This window comes from Uloborus diversus, chromosome 4, assembly GCF_026930045.1.
Source record: "Uloborus diversus isolate 005 chromosome 4, Udiv.v.3.1, whole genome shotgun sequence".
NCBI classification, from domain to species: Eukaryota; Metazoa; Arthropoda; class Arachnida; order Araneae; family Uloboridae; genus Uloborus; species Uloborus diversus.
In genome coordinates this window covers 25,022,969-25,039,556 of record NC_072734.1, presented here as the reverse complement: position 1 = coordinate 25,039,556, position 16,588 = coordinate 25,022,969, and the positions used below count along the sequence as shown (strand labels likewise).

The 16,588-nt window shown below is 34.6% G+C and overlaps 1 protein-coding gene across 1 annotated transcript; it reads left to right on the top strand.

Moving 5' to 3' along the window:
* The first annotated feature begins 5,849 nt into the window (after window positions 1-5,849).
* LOC129220390 (uridine diphosphate glucose pyrophosphatase NUDT22-like) lies at window positions 5,850-15,326 on the top strand. Its single transcript, XM_054854803.1, has 3 exons — window positions 5,850-6,499; window positions 11,860-12,056; window positions 15,110-15,326. The coding sequence occupies exons 1-3, from the start codon at window positions 6,014-6,016 to the stop codon at window positions 15,321-15,323; spliced, it is 897 nt and encodes a 298-aa protein (XP_054710778.1). The 5' UTR covers window positions 5,850-6,013; the 3' UTR covers window positions 15,324-15,326.
* Window positions 15,327-16,588: the final 1,262 nt, after the last annotated feature.

Below are 16,588 nucleotides of genomic sequence, written 5' to 3'. Positions count from 1 at the left end.
CCCTCCCCCTCTAATGTCAAATAAACATTTTTCTTTGTATAAAATGCGTACACACCTTTTCAAAAATATATATATATATATATTTAAGTTTCTTTGAAATTTAAAACTTTTCGGTAAATCATTAAATTAGATTTACAGCTGTTTTAAAACTCTATTTAGCGACTGAAGCGGTTTTTACTGCAATTTAAAATATTTCGCCAAATAAACAAAAAAAAACATCAAATAATATCTTTCATATGTAAAAATAATTCCACATCTCTACTGTTTATCGCAAAACTTGCCCAGCAACCACGCTATCATAATCGATCCGTCTAACGAAAAAAAAGAAAAAAAAACATCCCGTGGAACATTTAAAATTCGTCATCAGAGGTCGATGTGTCCCCTAACTGCATTGGTTACACGACACTGTTCACGTCTAGTACTAAATTACCCAGAAGCTCTTGAGATAAGACTTGCCACTCATCAAGAAGTTTTATATGTGTGGTACTCAATAGAGGATACGACCTTGCTGCCAGGTATATCCCTAAAGCATCTCACACATTCTGATGGGATTAAATCAGACGAGCAAGCAGTTCAATTCACTAAATCCATTCTGCTGGTATATTCCCTTTCTAGAAGCTCCTCATCGGTACAGGTCCTGTGAGGACTTGTCCATCCACAAAAATCAACTCTGAAGCAATGCTTTTTCAGAGCAGATGTGGGTGTGGGAGGATAATTTCACTGCAGTCAAATTAACATACTTAATTAATTTTGATCTCCCGGATCATCTCTATGGCCTATTTCTCCGCTTATATATAGAGCGATAAAAATGTGTCTCCAATTTTTTCCATATCAGCTGACGCTGAGAATCATAAGCCAGAGTAAAATGACTCTTATCAGCCCTCGAACTGTCAAATCCTTCCTTGATTCGCAGCAGGTACAGCTTCTTCCTTGTTCCTTGGCCTTTATATTCCCCGGATTTGTCACCGATTGAAAATGTGTGGGATTTCGTTGGGCGGCGTCTCGCTCGTGATCCTCGTCCTGTTGCTTCGACAGACGAACTGTGGTTGCGCATACAAACAATATGGAATATAATTCCACAGACAGATATTCAAACTTTGTTTCACTCCATGCCGAGTCGTGTAGCAGTCTCTCTTTGCGGCGCGTGGTGGCCACACAAAATACTAATTTCTATCTCTTTTTATTGTTTGTTTGGTTTGAAAATGCAATCATTTATTTGTACCAATACCACTCAACTGTGTATTAAATTTCATTTAACTATGATGCTTCCTTCATGGCGTTGCAATTTTCACAAACAGGAGTGTATCTTCGCCACAGAGCAACAGTAACATATCCTACTGTTGCTTTGAGGCGACGATGTATTGATAACCAGAAAAAAGTGTTAGATTCGTAAAAACTCTCAAATTTTTAATTTTGACGTGAGCTATATCACTGAATTTATTTTGATTATTTCTGACTTTTTATGTCTGTGACCCATCTTTTGGGGTTATGCAACTTCTTTGAAGAAATTACAGAAGAGTGCTCATTAAGAGTCTTCAAAGCTGTAGTTTTGAAGAAGTTACGACGGAAAGCCCATGAACCCCCTCCTCCTAACATAATCGAAGACAATCTACAATTGCATTTTAGAAGTTTCAATTTCGAGAAATTTTTTGAGGAGTGTCCCTCCTTCCCTCACTTTCGTAAACTTCATACAAAATCGTCTTAAACTGGGTTTTCAAGGCTTCAATTTGAAAAAATTTTAAGACAGAACTCCCAAACCCCATCCACTCAGAGGCGTAGCAAGGCGTGGGCGAAGAGGGCGACAGCCCACGGCTTCGCGCCTCATAGGGACTCGCATCTCCAGTTCGTTCCAAATTTTTCTCAGATTGAATTTTGTTCCGAGAAAATTTTTTGTTTTTTCACTCCGGAATCAGTGAAAAAAGACAGATAAAACAAAAAAATTTCTCATCAAAAAAAAAAAAAGCAAGAAAGAAAGAAAGAAAAACCGAAGGGCCTCGCTTTGAACTTTCTATGATCTGTTTCTTCTGCGCGCTCGGCTTCATCAATTGCCGATCTTTGCTTTTGTACCTTGCACCCTGTGACCAGTGTGGAGAGAAGCAACCAGTGTGGTCGAGAAAGAAACTCCTCCCCCCCGCCTCCGGGGGGGACCTAAAACCGGTCGGCAATAAATATTTTTCTGCCTTCTCTAAAAATGCAGTTCTCAAAGTTCTAAAGAGTGGAAGATAGGAGCTAAGCTAACAGGTAATTGATGGGTCAAATTGACTCCACCAGGCTTCCAGGGGTGCCGATCAAATTGTCATGTGAAAAAAAAAATTTCGGGTGGGAGGAGAAGAAAAAAGCTTAACTAGAGGTTGGAAGATCTAGGGCTGTTTGCTCAAACACGTTTGGCTGTTCCCTCATTTGCATCCGTATGAAACATAATTTAAATAATATCTGAAAAGTTGTTTAAATTGATTTATCCATTCATGAATAACGAGTTTTAGTCTTTTTTATTTGCATGCGTTCATTTTTCCCGACTCAGGTACAAGTTTTGTTCAAACAGTTCTGATATTCTATTTTTTTGAATTTCGGTTGAATCATCAAAGTCTGTCGGAAACTGCGCTTTGGAAATTCAATTTTGAAAAATTGTTGGAAGGTTTGATCGATTTCCCTCTACTGTACAAAAAAAGTCAACCAGAGACAGCCCTTAAATCCCATTCCTTACCCTGACGTCAACAAATACCGCGTTTTAAGAGCTCAGTTTCTAAAAATGTCCTTAGAAGGCCACCCAAAACTGTAATCCCCGTAATGTCACCAGAGACCGTCTGAAACTGCGTTCTTAAGACTACAATTTCAAAAATTTCTCCGGGGGAGGACCTCCGGACTCCCCTGTACCAGCTACGGGAAATTTTAAGTGCGCCACCTTTAGATATTTCCTGATTGCGCCACTGAAAATGTATGTGACTTAAAAATAAAAAGTTCATCCTGATTTATTTATTTACTTTTTAAATGGCGATTTCTAAATGACTTATTTATTGAGTCCATTTCTGAGATTGTTAGTGAGGTATCTGTTTTGATGTCCACCCCCCCCCCCCTTTTGTACACTTTAAATTACAGCCTTAATAAGTATGGTTTTATTTTTTAACTTTTTTTTAATTATTTACAGGATTTATTGGCTCGTATTTAATGGACAATATATTTTTGAATAGTTTAAACGTGGGGAGGAGTCGGCATTTTGCATTTTAGTCCGTGGCGAAACTGCTAAAGCCGGCCCCTGCACAGAATACAAGAACAACTTCATCTAGACTTTGTTTCAAATTGGGAGGGGGTTGGGAGGCCTCACAAACTTTATACGCCCACTCTTAGTGTTACTGTTGCTAAGCCACGTCATTGAAGTCGACTACAATTGCGATTTTGGCGCATCAATTTCGGAAAACTACTTAATGTAAATGAAGGTAATCTATAATTGCGTTTTTGGAGTTTCAACTTTGAAAACTTACAGCGGAAAACCATCGAACCGTAACATTACCAAAGATTTACCAGAACTGCGTTTTTCAAGCTACAAGTTCGAAAACTTTCCTGATTAGCTTCCCTCCTCTCACTCTCGCTAGGATCGTCTTAAACTTGGTTTTCAAGGATTCATTTTTGAAAAATTTCCGCGAAGAACTTTCTGAAACTCATCTCCCTATGATCATCGAAGGTCGGCTACAATTTCAATTTCGAAAACTGCCAATCATCTAACGTTACCAAAGATAGTCCTCATTCGCGCTTTTCAGAATTAAGTTTCGAAACTTTTTTGAGGCCGAGCCTTCGAATTTCTTCTTTGCCTAACATCAACAAAGATGGTCAAATACTGCGTTTTTAGAACTGCAATTTTGAAAACATTTCGAAGGGGAGCCCTCAAACTCGCATTTCTCTCCCTAACACAAACGAAGACCATCTCAAATTGCGTTTTAGGAATTTCGGTTTCAAAAAATTGTCCGGTCCAGTCCCATAGCGTTGGAAGGCGCGACGGGTCAACAATTCAGAATTATTTCAGATCAGATGATCTTTATGGTGCTACAACCCCCTCCCCCCTCCATGCAACTATATCATTTTTACTTCCTTTTACAAAAAGGAAGTATTGTATTCGCAAAGGAAATTTTACTCAAAAAACAGCCTCAATTTTCATTTTGCTCGCTCCCAATGAATAGCAATTTTTTTTCTTCAACCCGACCACACGTAATAAGAACGTATAGACACCCGAAATATCCATTTTGAAGATACTAGAGTTAGTTACAACGAGTTTTCTCGTGACGTACTCAAGAACGGTATTGTCCTAGAAATTTGGTACGTAGATTCCTAGTGGGATCTAGTTGTGCACCTCCCTTTTTGGTTGCATTCGGATGCTTCAAAGGGGGTCTTACACCTTTTTTGGGGGAAATCATAGTTCATTTCAATGCAAACTCAAAGTGATATTATAATTTGGTAAACATTTGGTGATGTATCGCCAAGGTTTTTGTCACCAACTTGGCGATAATTTTGGCGGTTTTTCTTTTTTTTTTTAAATCCTATTTCAATTTAGTTAACCACTGAATCACATTAAAATTGCCAATATTGGGAAAATTAATCTGTGTAAAATGTGTAAAACGTTTTTTTTTTTAGCTTCGGTTCGCAAGAAACTTGGGGCGAAAATATTTGGAGTGTTTCTTTACTTACTCCAAGTCCAAGGCACTATTATCATTAAATTAGCGTAAAAGGAAGTAATGTGATGCACATATCAGCTCGGCTTTTTTTTTTTTTCAGTTTATAAGCTTTTTATGGACGGAATAATGTCTATTTGTGGATCGTAGATACATGACTAAACTCATATTGACCTAGCGCCATACGTGCCTTTAACTAGAAGTTAAAGACTAAAGTTATGTTTAACCTAATTCGAAAGCAAGAAAGTTTTTTTTTGGGGGGGGGGGGAATTTGGGCCATTGAGCTTGGGGGGGGGGGACACTTGGGGTTCCCAATCTTTAACAATTCGCGGCGCCATTTTAAGAATTAGAATTTTTCCACGGTTTCCTAGTTTTATATACATATTGTTACCATAGACCACTTCCCGGCACCATTCACCTTTTCCTGCGGCACCCAGTTTGGAAATCTCTGATCTAACGCATTATAATTCTTATTATCACTATAATATTTATTTATTTGTAGCAAAAAGTTTAGAAATTATTTGTGCGAAACTAAAACCAAAAATAGCCAACTTCATTTTTTTCTTTTCCAGATTTTGGAGGGGTCCCGGGCCCCCTCAGCCCCTCCTTTATATACGCCCTCGTGCGAAATAGCTGAGACTCTTTGATCTTTAGCAAGAGTTATACGTACATGATGCTAATGTATGTAAGCTTGCAGCTTTTTTCAATGATCGAAGTCGTTCAAATAAAAGCGTTCGATGAACGGTTTAAAAAATCAAACATCCTCTGAAGAACGGATCATTAGAAAGAACGACATTTCCTATCTCTATGAAATTATAATATTTTTCTTTTCACAAATATTTTAAACGTACCTTTGATTTTTAGCAGATTTTGATGTCTAACTTTTATGGCTCTTATAATTTTATGCCAAATTAAAAGAAACTTGAAAATACCAAAACTGCTCGTGAGGAAAGAAAAATAATGGTTCCAAAAATGAAATAGTGAATTCAGATTTAATAAATATTTGGGAGCCTCAGTCGCCGAGCGATCTGCGCGATGGCGATTTGGAGTACTCGAGATGGCAGGCTCCACTCTAATCTTTCTCTCCAGCAGATGTGTGAAGAGTTGTTGAGAAAGGAAACGAAACACTTAAATTTTAACTGTGACTGTAGCTTCTCGCGCCTGCGCGTGCTGAAAAGCGTAGCAGACAGCAATTTGAAGTCTTATCTGAAGATAAGCATTCGATTCAAAATTCTTGAAATTAAGCTAAAATTTTAAATCCATTTGACAGAACAAAAAACTCCTTTGGAACATTTTAATGTTGATATTTGTTTCTTAATTTTGTAGGTTTTGTCCCTTAAATATATTGTGATATGGATTTAGAAAATTCTGTTGACATATTTTGTTCTAATGGGAAGAGTTTGTTCAAAGATGCTGTAAATGTAAACTGGAGTAAAGATTTTTGTATGAAGCAACATCCAAAACTTCACAAGCTAATAGAAGAGACATGGACTCAAAAATCAGAAAAATGCAAAAACTTATTTAATGCTTCTAAATTCAGGCTTCACAAGGTTGAGTTACATAAATCTAGTGATGGAAACATTCCAGCTGTTACCTTGCATCTTGGCTCAACAAGTTATAAAGAATTCATTGGCACTAATTGTGCTACATATGCTGCTGAACTTGTGAGGGATGGTATCGACAATTTTTCGAATTCGCAAGCATATCTTGCGGATCCACTTGGTGTTGGCTCTATTATTGAAACTACTGATGAAAACTTAATATTCATGCGTAGAAGTTTGAACTTGGCTGAAATGCAAGGAATGATCGATAGACCAGGAGGTCATCCAGAACCAGACGTAAAATATTTTCTTAAGTTAAATTTCCATAAAGAATATTTTTTGCTTCTTTTTTTGTAAAAAGGGGATATTTTGATAATTGGGAATCTGGCGCGGTCATCTTATTTTTGGCATAAATAATTTTATTTTGGTAACCCTTCAGATTTATAGTAACCCTATGTGAATAGATGTTTCGGTTCTCTTTGTTTAGATTTGCAACGAAAAATACCTCTCGTGCAGGCACTTTAGCCAAAAATTGACGCCAATAAAGAAAGATCGCCAGATTCACAATTATCAAAATCTGCCCTGTTAAAATATTAATCATATTATTTACCTTTAAAATAAGTGTAACAGATGCGGCAGGATTCAGAAAATTTGTAGTGCTCTGGATTAAAAAGTTGATCTATTCTATTGTTTTCCTTCCTAACTGGCTGGTTTTCTGCAATTTTCATCATCAAAATTCCAAATAAATGTCAGAGGCAAACTAGTAGTCTCCAAACCACGATTTCCAAGGATAAAAGTACTTTTCTACAAATGCCATTATGTAGTTAACAAATGGTGCCACATTGTCTCTTGCTCTTTACAAATCCTTAATTATATAAAAAATCTTCTTTTCTGAGGTACAGAAGATGCTCTTTTCATTTTACAAATCATTTACTTTGTGGAATGAAGGAAAGGTACACTAAACACAAGGGGTGATCAAATGAAAAGATACGAAACGACATAAAAATTAAACAGTTAAATATTTGCATATTCCACCTTGGGAGAATGTAGCGAGACATCTCAGGATGCCAATTTAGGCTCTGACTGGGACAGGCCCGCACTGTCCCTATGTGCAAGGACATGCGGCACACGGTGGAGCCACAGTCAAAAAGGCACTGAGCTCTACCAATCAAAAATGCCCCAAATGTAAAGAAAACCGAACAAAAAATAATAATAAATTGAACTTTCCATTTTATCTTATGATGTCAATCAAATTATACTGTGCATTGAAACAAGCAATCCATCTCGCTGTCTATCTAAAAGGAAAAAATATTGCCTTTTGTGTCTAAACTATAGTGGTCTAAATATATTATTCAAAAGCGCAAAAATTTATTACACTGCAAGCATGTGATGCTAATTAATATATGCATTAGCATTTTTCTTCCTAATGTGGAGCTGTGAATGCCATTTCGATATAGCATTAGTACCTAAGGTTGAGCATACAAGGCGAATTTCTTGAATTTGCTGTTCCCTATTTCGGTTCTTGCAAAAAATATGTTGTATTAGAATTTGTGCAATATGTCTTTTTGTGATCTTAAGAGAGTTGTCAATCAAAAAGAAGATAAGAAAACAATCAGAAGAGTACATCTTACACCTGCTTCGTGTTGTCATATGTAAAAAAATACGGTTCAGCACATTTTTATATTATTTACTATTGTGAGTTCAAAACTTTCATGAGACCCTGACTTCAGCCCTGGCCCCATCTCATTAAAAAATCATCTAAGATTTTGTTTTTAGGAACTCAATTTTGAAATTTTTCATGGGGAGTGCCCTCTAACATTATTAAAATGATGTAATTTTTTTTTGGGGGAGGGGGATTTTAACTTGGAAACATTTACGGAAGAGAGTTACCGAATCCCATCCTTTCTCTAAATGTCATCAAAGATAGTTTCAAATTCAATATTTAAATGTTCAGTCTGGGAAATTTTCAATTTTCTAGGGGAGAATGTTTAAACCCCATCTATTTTCTCCAATGTGATAAAAGATGTCCTACAGTTTTTTTGTCTTCAATTCTGAAAATTTTCCGCTCTAGAGTCACTGATCCCCCCTCGCTGAACAAAAAATGATACTCTGAAGTTACGCTTTAGGACTTCAAATTTCGAAAATAAAAATAGACTTCAAATTTCGACTTACACCCTCCCCAACATCATTAAATATCGTTAAATATTTTGTTTTTAATATTTTGATTTCAAGAGGGGAGAAAGAATCCCTGAACTCATCCTTTCCTCTAACATCGTCAAAGATGACCTACAAATGCGTTTGTAGGACTTCAGTTTTGAAAACTTTCCGGTCGAGTTCCGAAACCCTTTTTTTCTCGTAAAATCGCCTTAAGATTGCCTACAATTGCATTTCTAAAGCTTCAATTTCAAAAAAAAAAAAATTCCGGGGGAGCATCCCCAACCTCTTGAATAATATTGGAGAAAACAAAAAGAGAATCCCATCTTCTCATCCCTCTTCTTGTTGTAATTTCAAAGTTTGACCTAGACCGCAAATCTACTTTTATCAAGCTCCAAACACGACCATAATCTCTCGATTCCCCCCCCCCTTTTTCTTTAACTATTTGTGTATGAAATTATTTTTTAAAAAAAGGCCCTTTTTGATGATCCTGCATTTTGGAGTTTTTAGTTTCAGATTTTATCGTGAAATATATCCTTTACATAATTATATGTCAGTTTAGAAATTAAATCAGTACTCTGTTGTCATAATTTCTGTACCTTAGAGCCAGAAGGACGTAAGTCACATTATTATGATTTTACATGAGAAAGGAAAAACTTTTCTCTGGCACAAGCAAAGGACGGGACGTGCGCCTTTTTATCCTGTTTTTTTAAGGAATTGAGTTCATGTGGTTCAATGCGGAATCGGCTTCTGCATACAATGCACTTATTAATGGAAAGTTGCAATTTTTGAACTTACGTCAGTCTGGTTCTGATGTACAAATTTAATAGGCGTAAAAGTTTGATTTATCTATCAATTACAGATAAGAGATGTTTTTGTAAGGCATTTATAACTATGGTATTTAAATTTTTTTTTTCTTTTCAAAACGCATTTAGCAAATCAAAGGAGCAATTGATCTCGAAATAACTTCGAGACATGAAGAAATAACATACACTATATCCCAAAATTAAATATTTACGCATTGTTTTTTTAATGAATTAAATTCTGAGTATATTTGTTTCCACATTATATTTGTCTAAAGAACCTCACTCCACGTGTTAACTATATTTTCCCTGAAAGCCACTGCACAAAGGCGCTCAAAAGATATTCACACAACGGCTCTGATCAGGCTTGGCGCGTCCTGGACTGAGATCAGAGCATGCACGGACACCCGCATGCAAAGGACAGAGCAAAGGCTCTTATAAAAAGCGGCGTCCAAATGATGTGGCAGTCTGTATGAGGACAGGATGGCGTTTGCGTTGCAAAATTCGACAATTGAGGAGCAGCGAAGTGTTATCCGATTTTTGACAGCTGTTCATCGCATGTTCACACGTTTCCAGAGTCACACTAATGGAACTGGACAAGTTCAAATGGGAGAAATTGAACCATCTGCCTTACAGTCTGGACATATCTCCCTGCGATTTCCATGTGTTTGGTCTACTGAAGAAACACCTGAGAGGGAAGCACTTCAACTCGGACGACGTAGTCAACAACACTGTCACGAACTGAGTCTTGTCACAATCTTGTCAAGAATTCTGGGAACAAGGAATCCCGCAGCTTGTTCATCAGTGGGATCGTTGTCCTCAGGCCTATGGTGTATATTTTGAATCAAGTCTAGGTTTGTACCCACTGTGTCGTTTCTTACCTTTTCATTTGGTCACCCCTAGTAAATACTACAGATTTTCCGCTCTAATCTCTAAGATTTCTGATATTGAACCCCTTTCAATTTATGTAATACTAGCAGTACCTGCGCAGCGATGCCCGTGCTAAAAATTTAATGGAAGTCTGTTGAATTAAAAAAAAACGACTCCCCCTCCCCTCTGATGTGAAATGATCATTTTTCTTTCTATAAAATTTGTACACACCTTTTCAAAAAAAAAAAGCTATTAAAATTTCTTTGGGAATTTAAAACTTTTCAACAAATCATTAAATTAGATTTACAGTTGCTTTAAAACTCTATTTAGCGAGTGAAGCGGTTTTTACTGCAATTTAAAATATTTTGCCAAATAAACAAAAAAGACATCAAATAATATCTTTCAAATGTAAAAATGAGTCCTCAACTTTATTGTTTATCTCCAAACTCGCCCAGCCACCACGCTATCATAATCCATCCATCTAATGAAAAAAAAAATCATCCCGTGGAACATTCAAAAATCATCCTCAGAAAAAAGAAGAAAATGTTGTACATTTCACTCGGATAAAAACAAATCAAATGTTTCTTTTCTTTCAAAACAATGAATTGCATTTATGGTTGCTTTAAAACAATAATCCGAGACTGAACTGCACAGCGTCTATCACGCCAAGCAACCATGCTACCGGAACCCACCCCTTTTGCGAGTGAAGCAGGTGTTTTTTTTTTTTGGCAATAATAAATGTTTCTCCAAACAAACAAAAAAGTATAAAACCACATTTAACATTCCAAAGCTTTATATATCAAGAGCTGCTTTGCTCGGTCTACCTTGAGAATAAAAATTGTGTCAAGTGACATATATTCAACAATCAGATTTAAATAAAAGAAAAAAAACACCATACAAAATTACCCTTCCAAACAATGACGACAAATTTAAAATACTTTTAAGAAATCAAAATGCGAAAGATGAATTTTAAAAGCGTAACCATGGAAACAAGAAATAAAATAAGTTTAAGAAATTAAAATCAAAATAAGGAGAAAACAATGGATTCAAAAAGCGTAGCTGTGGAAACGCGAAAATAAAATGGTTGACAATCTGAATCAAAACAATATTTTTCCAACTTGATTTAAAAACGCTTGTAACTTTTTTTCCTTTGAAGATAGAAGCTAAGGTTTTCGACCATAGGTCGAGAGAGATCCGGAGTAAAAATTGTTGCTTTTTCCAATGGTGTCAAAAAGAAAACTGTGGGACAATTCCTTCACTTTTTATTGATAGATTTAACGAAGAAAGTAGTGCTTAAATTTCAGCTACTCTCAATGTTTTTTTTTTTTTGCCATCTTCTGTTTGTCTACAAATAAAATGTTTGTAATTAATTTAAGCAAGGCTTTTACAATGATTTTCAAGAATAGTTTTTACAATTTACAATGGTTTTCACAATGAGTGCAAAAAGAAAAATATGGATAGGGACACCCTGATTATCTAGAGATATGAAATATACTATCTTTCTCATGCCTGCCAAATACACATAAAAAATTTCATAAAAATCGGTCGAGCTGTTTCGGAGGAGTTCAAACACTAACAACAGGAGATTTTTATACATTAGATTTAACCATCCCTCAAAAATTTATAGCTTATATTTGACTATTTTACTTGGTTAACATATCGTCGCCTCAGAGCAACATTAGGATATCTTACTATAATTTCCGGGCTTAGATATCTTACTGTTGCCCTGAGGCGACGATATGAATGAAGGTGATTATATTAAGAACTTTTAAAAGTAATTTCACGTTTTATTTATTCTGTTTGAAATTGTATGCAATTAAAAAATTTTAGGAAGTTGAAAAATCAACTGGACATGAATTATGTGATAAAGATGCTGCTTTTATAACTGCAGAACTGTTTGACTCAGTTTTAAAGGAAGTTAGAGATGAAATCAATATTCCTCTTGAGAAATTATCCCAACCTACTCTTTTGGGTATTAGTTACAATCCTTACACCTGGAAAAGACCATCAGCTGAGTTTTATGTCAAGTAAATATGTTTCTTTTTTTTCAATTCATAGTATCCTTTAAATCATTTTGGGGCAATTCATTAATTATGCAAGTGTCTCAAGGGGGAAGGGGGATTACAAAAATCTCTACATACCCTTACTTTGGGGGGGGGGGTGAGGGGTCAAACCCATTACTATGTAATATTTTCTAAGTCAATATTTTATATTAGAAATCGCACGGTCAAGTGGTTTGGAAGAGATCATATTTCATTTGCTTCTGGGAGGTAAAAAAAGTATTAGGAAGAGTTGTTTTTTACTTGTTTTTCAAAGAATCAATAGTGTAAAATATAATTAAAGATTCATACTATTTATGGCATGTTTTGTTTTTAATTAGTAGTATCGCATCATATATTTGAAAAACAAAAATTTTTGATGGTCAAACTGGGAGTTTTAGTGAAACTGATCCTTTTTTATCAACATTTTATTATTTTGAAAAACAAAAATGGAATCTTTTTTAATGGGGGGGGGGGGGGAGAGGGAGTTCCTTTTGGAATTTGAAAAATCTTATGTACCCTTACATGGGGGAAGGGGGCTCAAAAATTGCCAAAATTCTTACATAATTAATGAATGGCCCCTTAGCCAAAAATTTCAATGTGCATAATCTTTAGTTTATCGCTTCTAAAATAGAAAGTAAATAAGATGTAACAATACTAAACCTATTTTCAAAACAATGTGAATGTTTGTAGAATGCACATGACAAGGACTCATTTCTGCATTGTGTACAATTTATGTTTGTTACCTATCACACATTGTAGTGAGCTGCTGATTTTGGAGGGAGTCTTTACTGAAATATTAGCATACAAATAAGAAGGGGCCGGGTGTAAATATTTGGGGCACAAATACGTAGTTTGGAACTCTTCCCAGTAGTTTTGTAAAATTGAAATCTGCAAAATGCAATTTTAGATAATTTTTTGACCCATTAATAGGGGGTCAGAATCCCATGATGCACTCACCTAGTTCCGCCCTAACCTATGGTAAATTAAAATGCTCCTTTTAATTCAAATTTATTGCTTTAGTACAAACTTGCAATTCATTTTAAAGCCTCTGAAATTTTCTTTAACTGTAATTATTCTGTTAGACAAATAAGAATTTAACTAGTACTGATACAAACTAGACTTGTGGTAGACTTTAAACTTAATTGTGATTGGTCATATCTCTCTGTAAATTTCTATAATACTAATTCTGTAAGCCAGGAATATCTATTCCACCCAAGAGTGTTGATGTACCTCTCAAAAAGCAGTGGGCGGTTAGGGGTCCTGATGATTTTTTTGTGGGGGGCCAAAATTTATAGATCCAGACCTGATACAAATACAAAGGCAGGGCCGGATTTAGGGGAGAGCAGGCGGGGCTACTGCCCCGGGGCCTCCACAATAAAATTTTTACAAAATATCCTAACTTTCACGGGGCGAAAATATCGGATATATACATATATATAAAAATCTTCGAATATATATCAAAGTATCGGGTATTTTCGAAAATATAATGATTTTTTCGAACCCTGATTAGGGGCCTCCACTCCTTTGTTGCTCAGGGGCCTCCACACTTCTAAATCCGTCCCTATACAAAGGAAAACATAAACATATGATTTATCCTTAACAGACTGACCTGTACAAAAGTGAAGAGGTGTTTAAACTTTATTCTCTAACACAAAAAGATTCCACACATGCTTCATAATACATGGTGAACTTTCTACAATGACACAAAATTGCTGGGAAAAAAATTACAGCATTCAATTTGAAAATTTTTCCATGAAGATGTCAGAGGCTTTTGTTAGTCTTAAGGGGTTTACAGTACCTCAAAAATGATGAAACGATCAAAAAAAATTTTATTGCTTATTTCAAAACTAAAAAACTATTCTGAACACAGGAGAAAAGTTTCATTGCTTTAGTTCAAATGTTTAAAAGTTATGAGTGGTTTTAGGCCATGCTCGCTATGTGTTCTTATGCAAAAGAAAAACTTTAAATTGCTTTTTCTCAATGATTTTTTTTTTTTTTTTTTTTTTTTTTGTGTTTTCATGTCATTAGAATCCCTAAGAATTTTTTTCCATTAAAGATACAGCTTTAAAGTAATACTTTTTGCAATTGGGATAACATATTTGACAAAACTGTGCATTGGATAAGCATTTTATTAATTACTCAAATGTTTAGAGCATGTTAAACCTTTAAAACGAATTTAAAAAAAAAAAACTTTGATTTTTTACATAATCACAGAAAATTTTCTAATAAACTCATAAGCAAATGAATGCACAGATTTTTAGAGATGATTATAGTGATTGTTTAGCAAAAAAGTTTTTTTAAATTAGTGCAAAAATAAAAAAGCCTCAAAAATTTTTAAAAATTGAAATTTTCCTCAATTTTTTGCATTTTTAAAAAAAGTAGGCAATATTTTTTAATTTTGAAAATAAATTATTGATTACAAAACAAGTATGCATGTTATGGTTTCAAAGAAATATAAAATTTACTTAAATTTAAAAAAAATGTTTAAAAGGTACTGTGACCCCTTAACCATAAATATCATTTTAGTTTACATAATATAGATGCAAGACATTTTTAATATAGTAACCCAATAGTAACACAAACTTAATTATTAAAATGTTCGTTTTAGCAGCAAGGGCGCCCATGTGCAAAATTTTAAGGGGGGGGCTCGAAAATTTCCCCCATGGTTTAGCAGAATATTTTCCCCATGGAAACCAATTTCAGTACAGATATTAAAATTTGACATTTTTAATAACTTATTCATTAATGGCTGGAAAAGATATTTTTATACTTTTTTGCAAAGAAAAAAGCACTAAAAGCAAGGAAGTTCTCATTTCTAAAAGGGGCCTTGAGCCCCCCTTGCCCCCCTATATGGGCGCCCTTGTTTAGCAGTGATTTTGTATAAGCCAAAAAATGAACATTGGTCGTATTAACACGGTTTAACTGCATTTTGAATTTAATGGCAATCTTATTGAAAATATTAATAGTATATTTTCTTTATAACTAGATTCAAGTGGTTTTATTTATTATTATTATTTTTAATTACTTTGAACTTTTAGGTGCTATTTGTCAGCTGCTGAAGTTCACAATTTGTACAAGCAACAAACTCAAGCAGAATCCGAAGAATCTACAGAACTTATAATCATTCCCCTCTCGGATGTTTTGAAAATGGACTTTCTGCAGAAAAGCAACTTTTACAAAGAGCTTACACCGGCTGCTCAGTCAGCTTTATATCTATTCAATATATTTCACTCTAAAGCAGCTTTTTTTTAAAAAGAAATAAATTCATTTAACATAGTCTCTTTCTGTGAAATCAATGACAAACCTGAAAGTGATGAATTTTTCTTCAAAAAACATTTTACTTGTTTTTTCTTCACAATTTATATCTGAAACATTTATTTGGCATATAGGAGTAGAACTTCAATTATCCAAATCTATTCGGACTGGACTCAATTCGGATAATCAAAATTCCAATAATTATTTATCACTGTTTACCAAAAAAAGGTGTTGTAATCAGGGTTGGCTTTCTGCCGGCAGAAACAAGTTTTTGCCCTGCCAGTTAAAGGTGCAGAAACTGGTTATAACTGGTAAAAACCAGCAAAAACTAAAAAGCATCTTTAACAATTCAAGTAATTACTAAATGATATTTTTTTAGGTAAACTTTAAAATGAAACTTCATTTCATCCTTGGAAAAAATAAAATCCATTGCTAGTGCCCTTGATTTAGTTCAGAAAGAGAACTTTTCAATTGCAGATGCTAATAATACTTGGATTAATCTAACAAAGGATGAAAATCTTACAGGTGCTTAGGAAAGAGGAATGACATGCAGATTGAAACAGGCAGTATTGATTGTAATTTGCTCGCTTATATGCTTCATCTAAATTGCCTGTGATTGAAATTATCCGGAGCTTCTAGAAGAAAGTGGTAGAATTTTATTTGCCAATATTAACCTAGATTTTGTACCTAATATCACATCTTTGCAAAACAAACTAGCCCCATTTCCTGAACTTATTTTTCCAGTCAAATTTTTATCACACTACTCCAGTTACTACATATCACTCAGTAAGAAAGCACCTTTCATATAGTAAAAGAATTTTTCAAATAGGTGCAGTGGTTTTGGAGATTACCTCGAACATATAAACACACAAAAATCCGCCCTCTCTCTTTATAATATTAGTATAGATTACAATATGTAGACTTTAAAAAAAATTAAGGTTTCTTTCATTATTTATATCTAATATTTCATTTTACATTTTAAACAATTTTAATGGAGTTAATTTAGCATTAGCTGTTTTACTCTTTTTTTTTCCCCAGTTAGCTACTTTAACACAGTTTTATGATTCAGAAGTTAAAGATATGCAGTAGTAGGAGCATAGTCATAACACGTTGTTTTCTTGATCAACGTTGAATACTTAATGCGGAACTTTCAATATGAATCAAAGTTGTTACTAATAATTTTATGAATATAAACTAAAAAGGAATATTATATTACTTTGTTATATTAATGATGTACTAATACATCAAAAAAATATAGTACA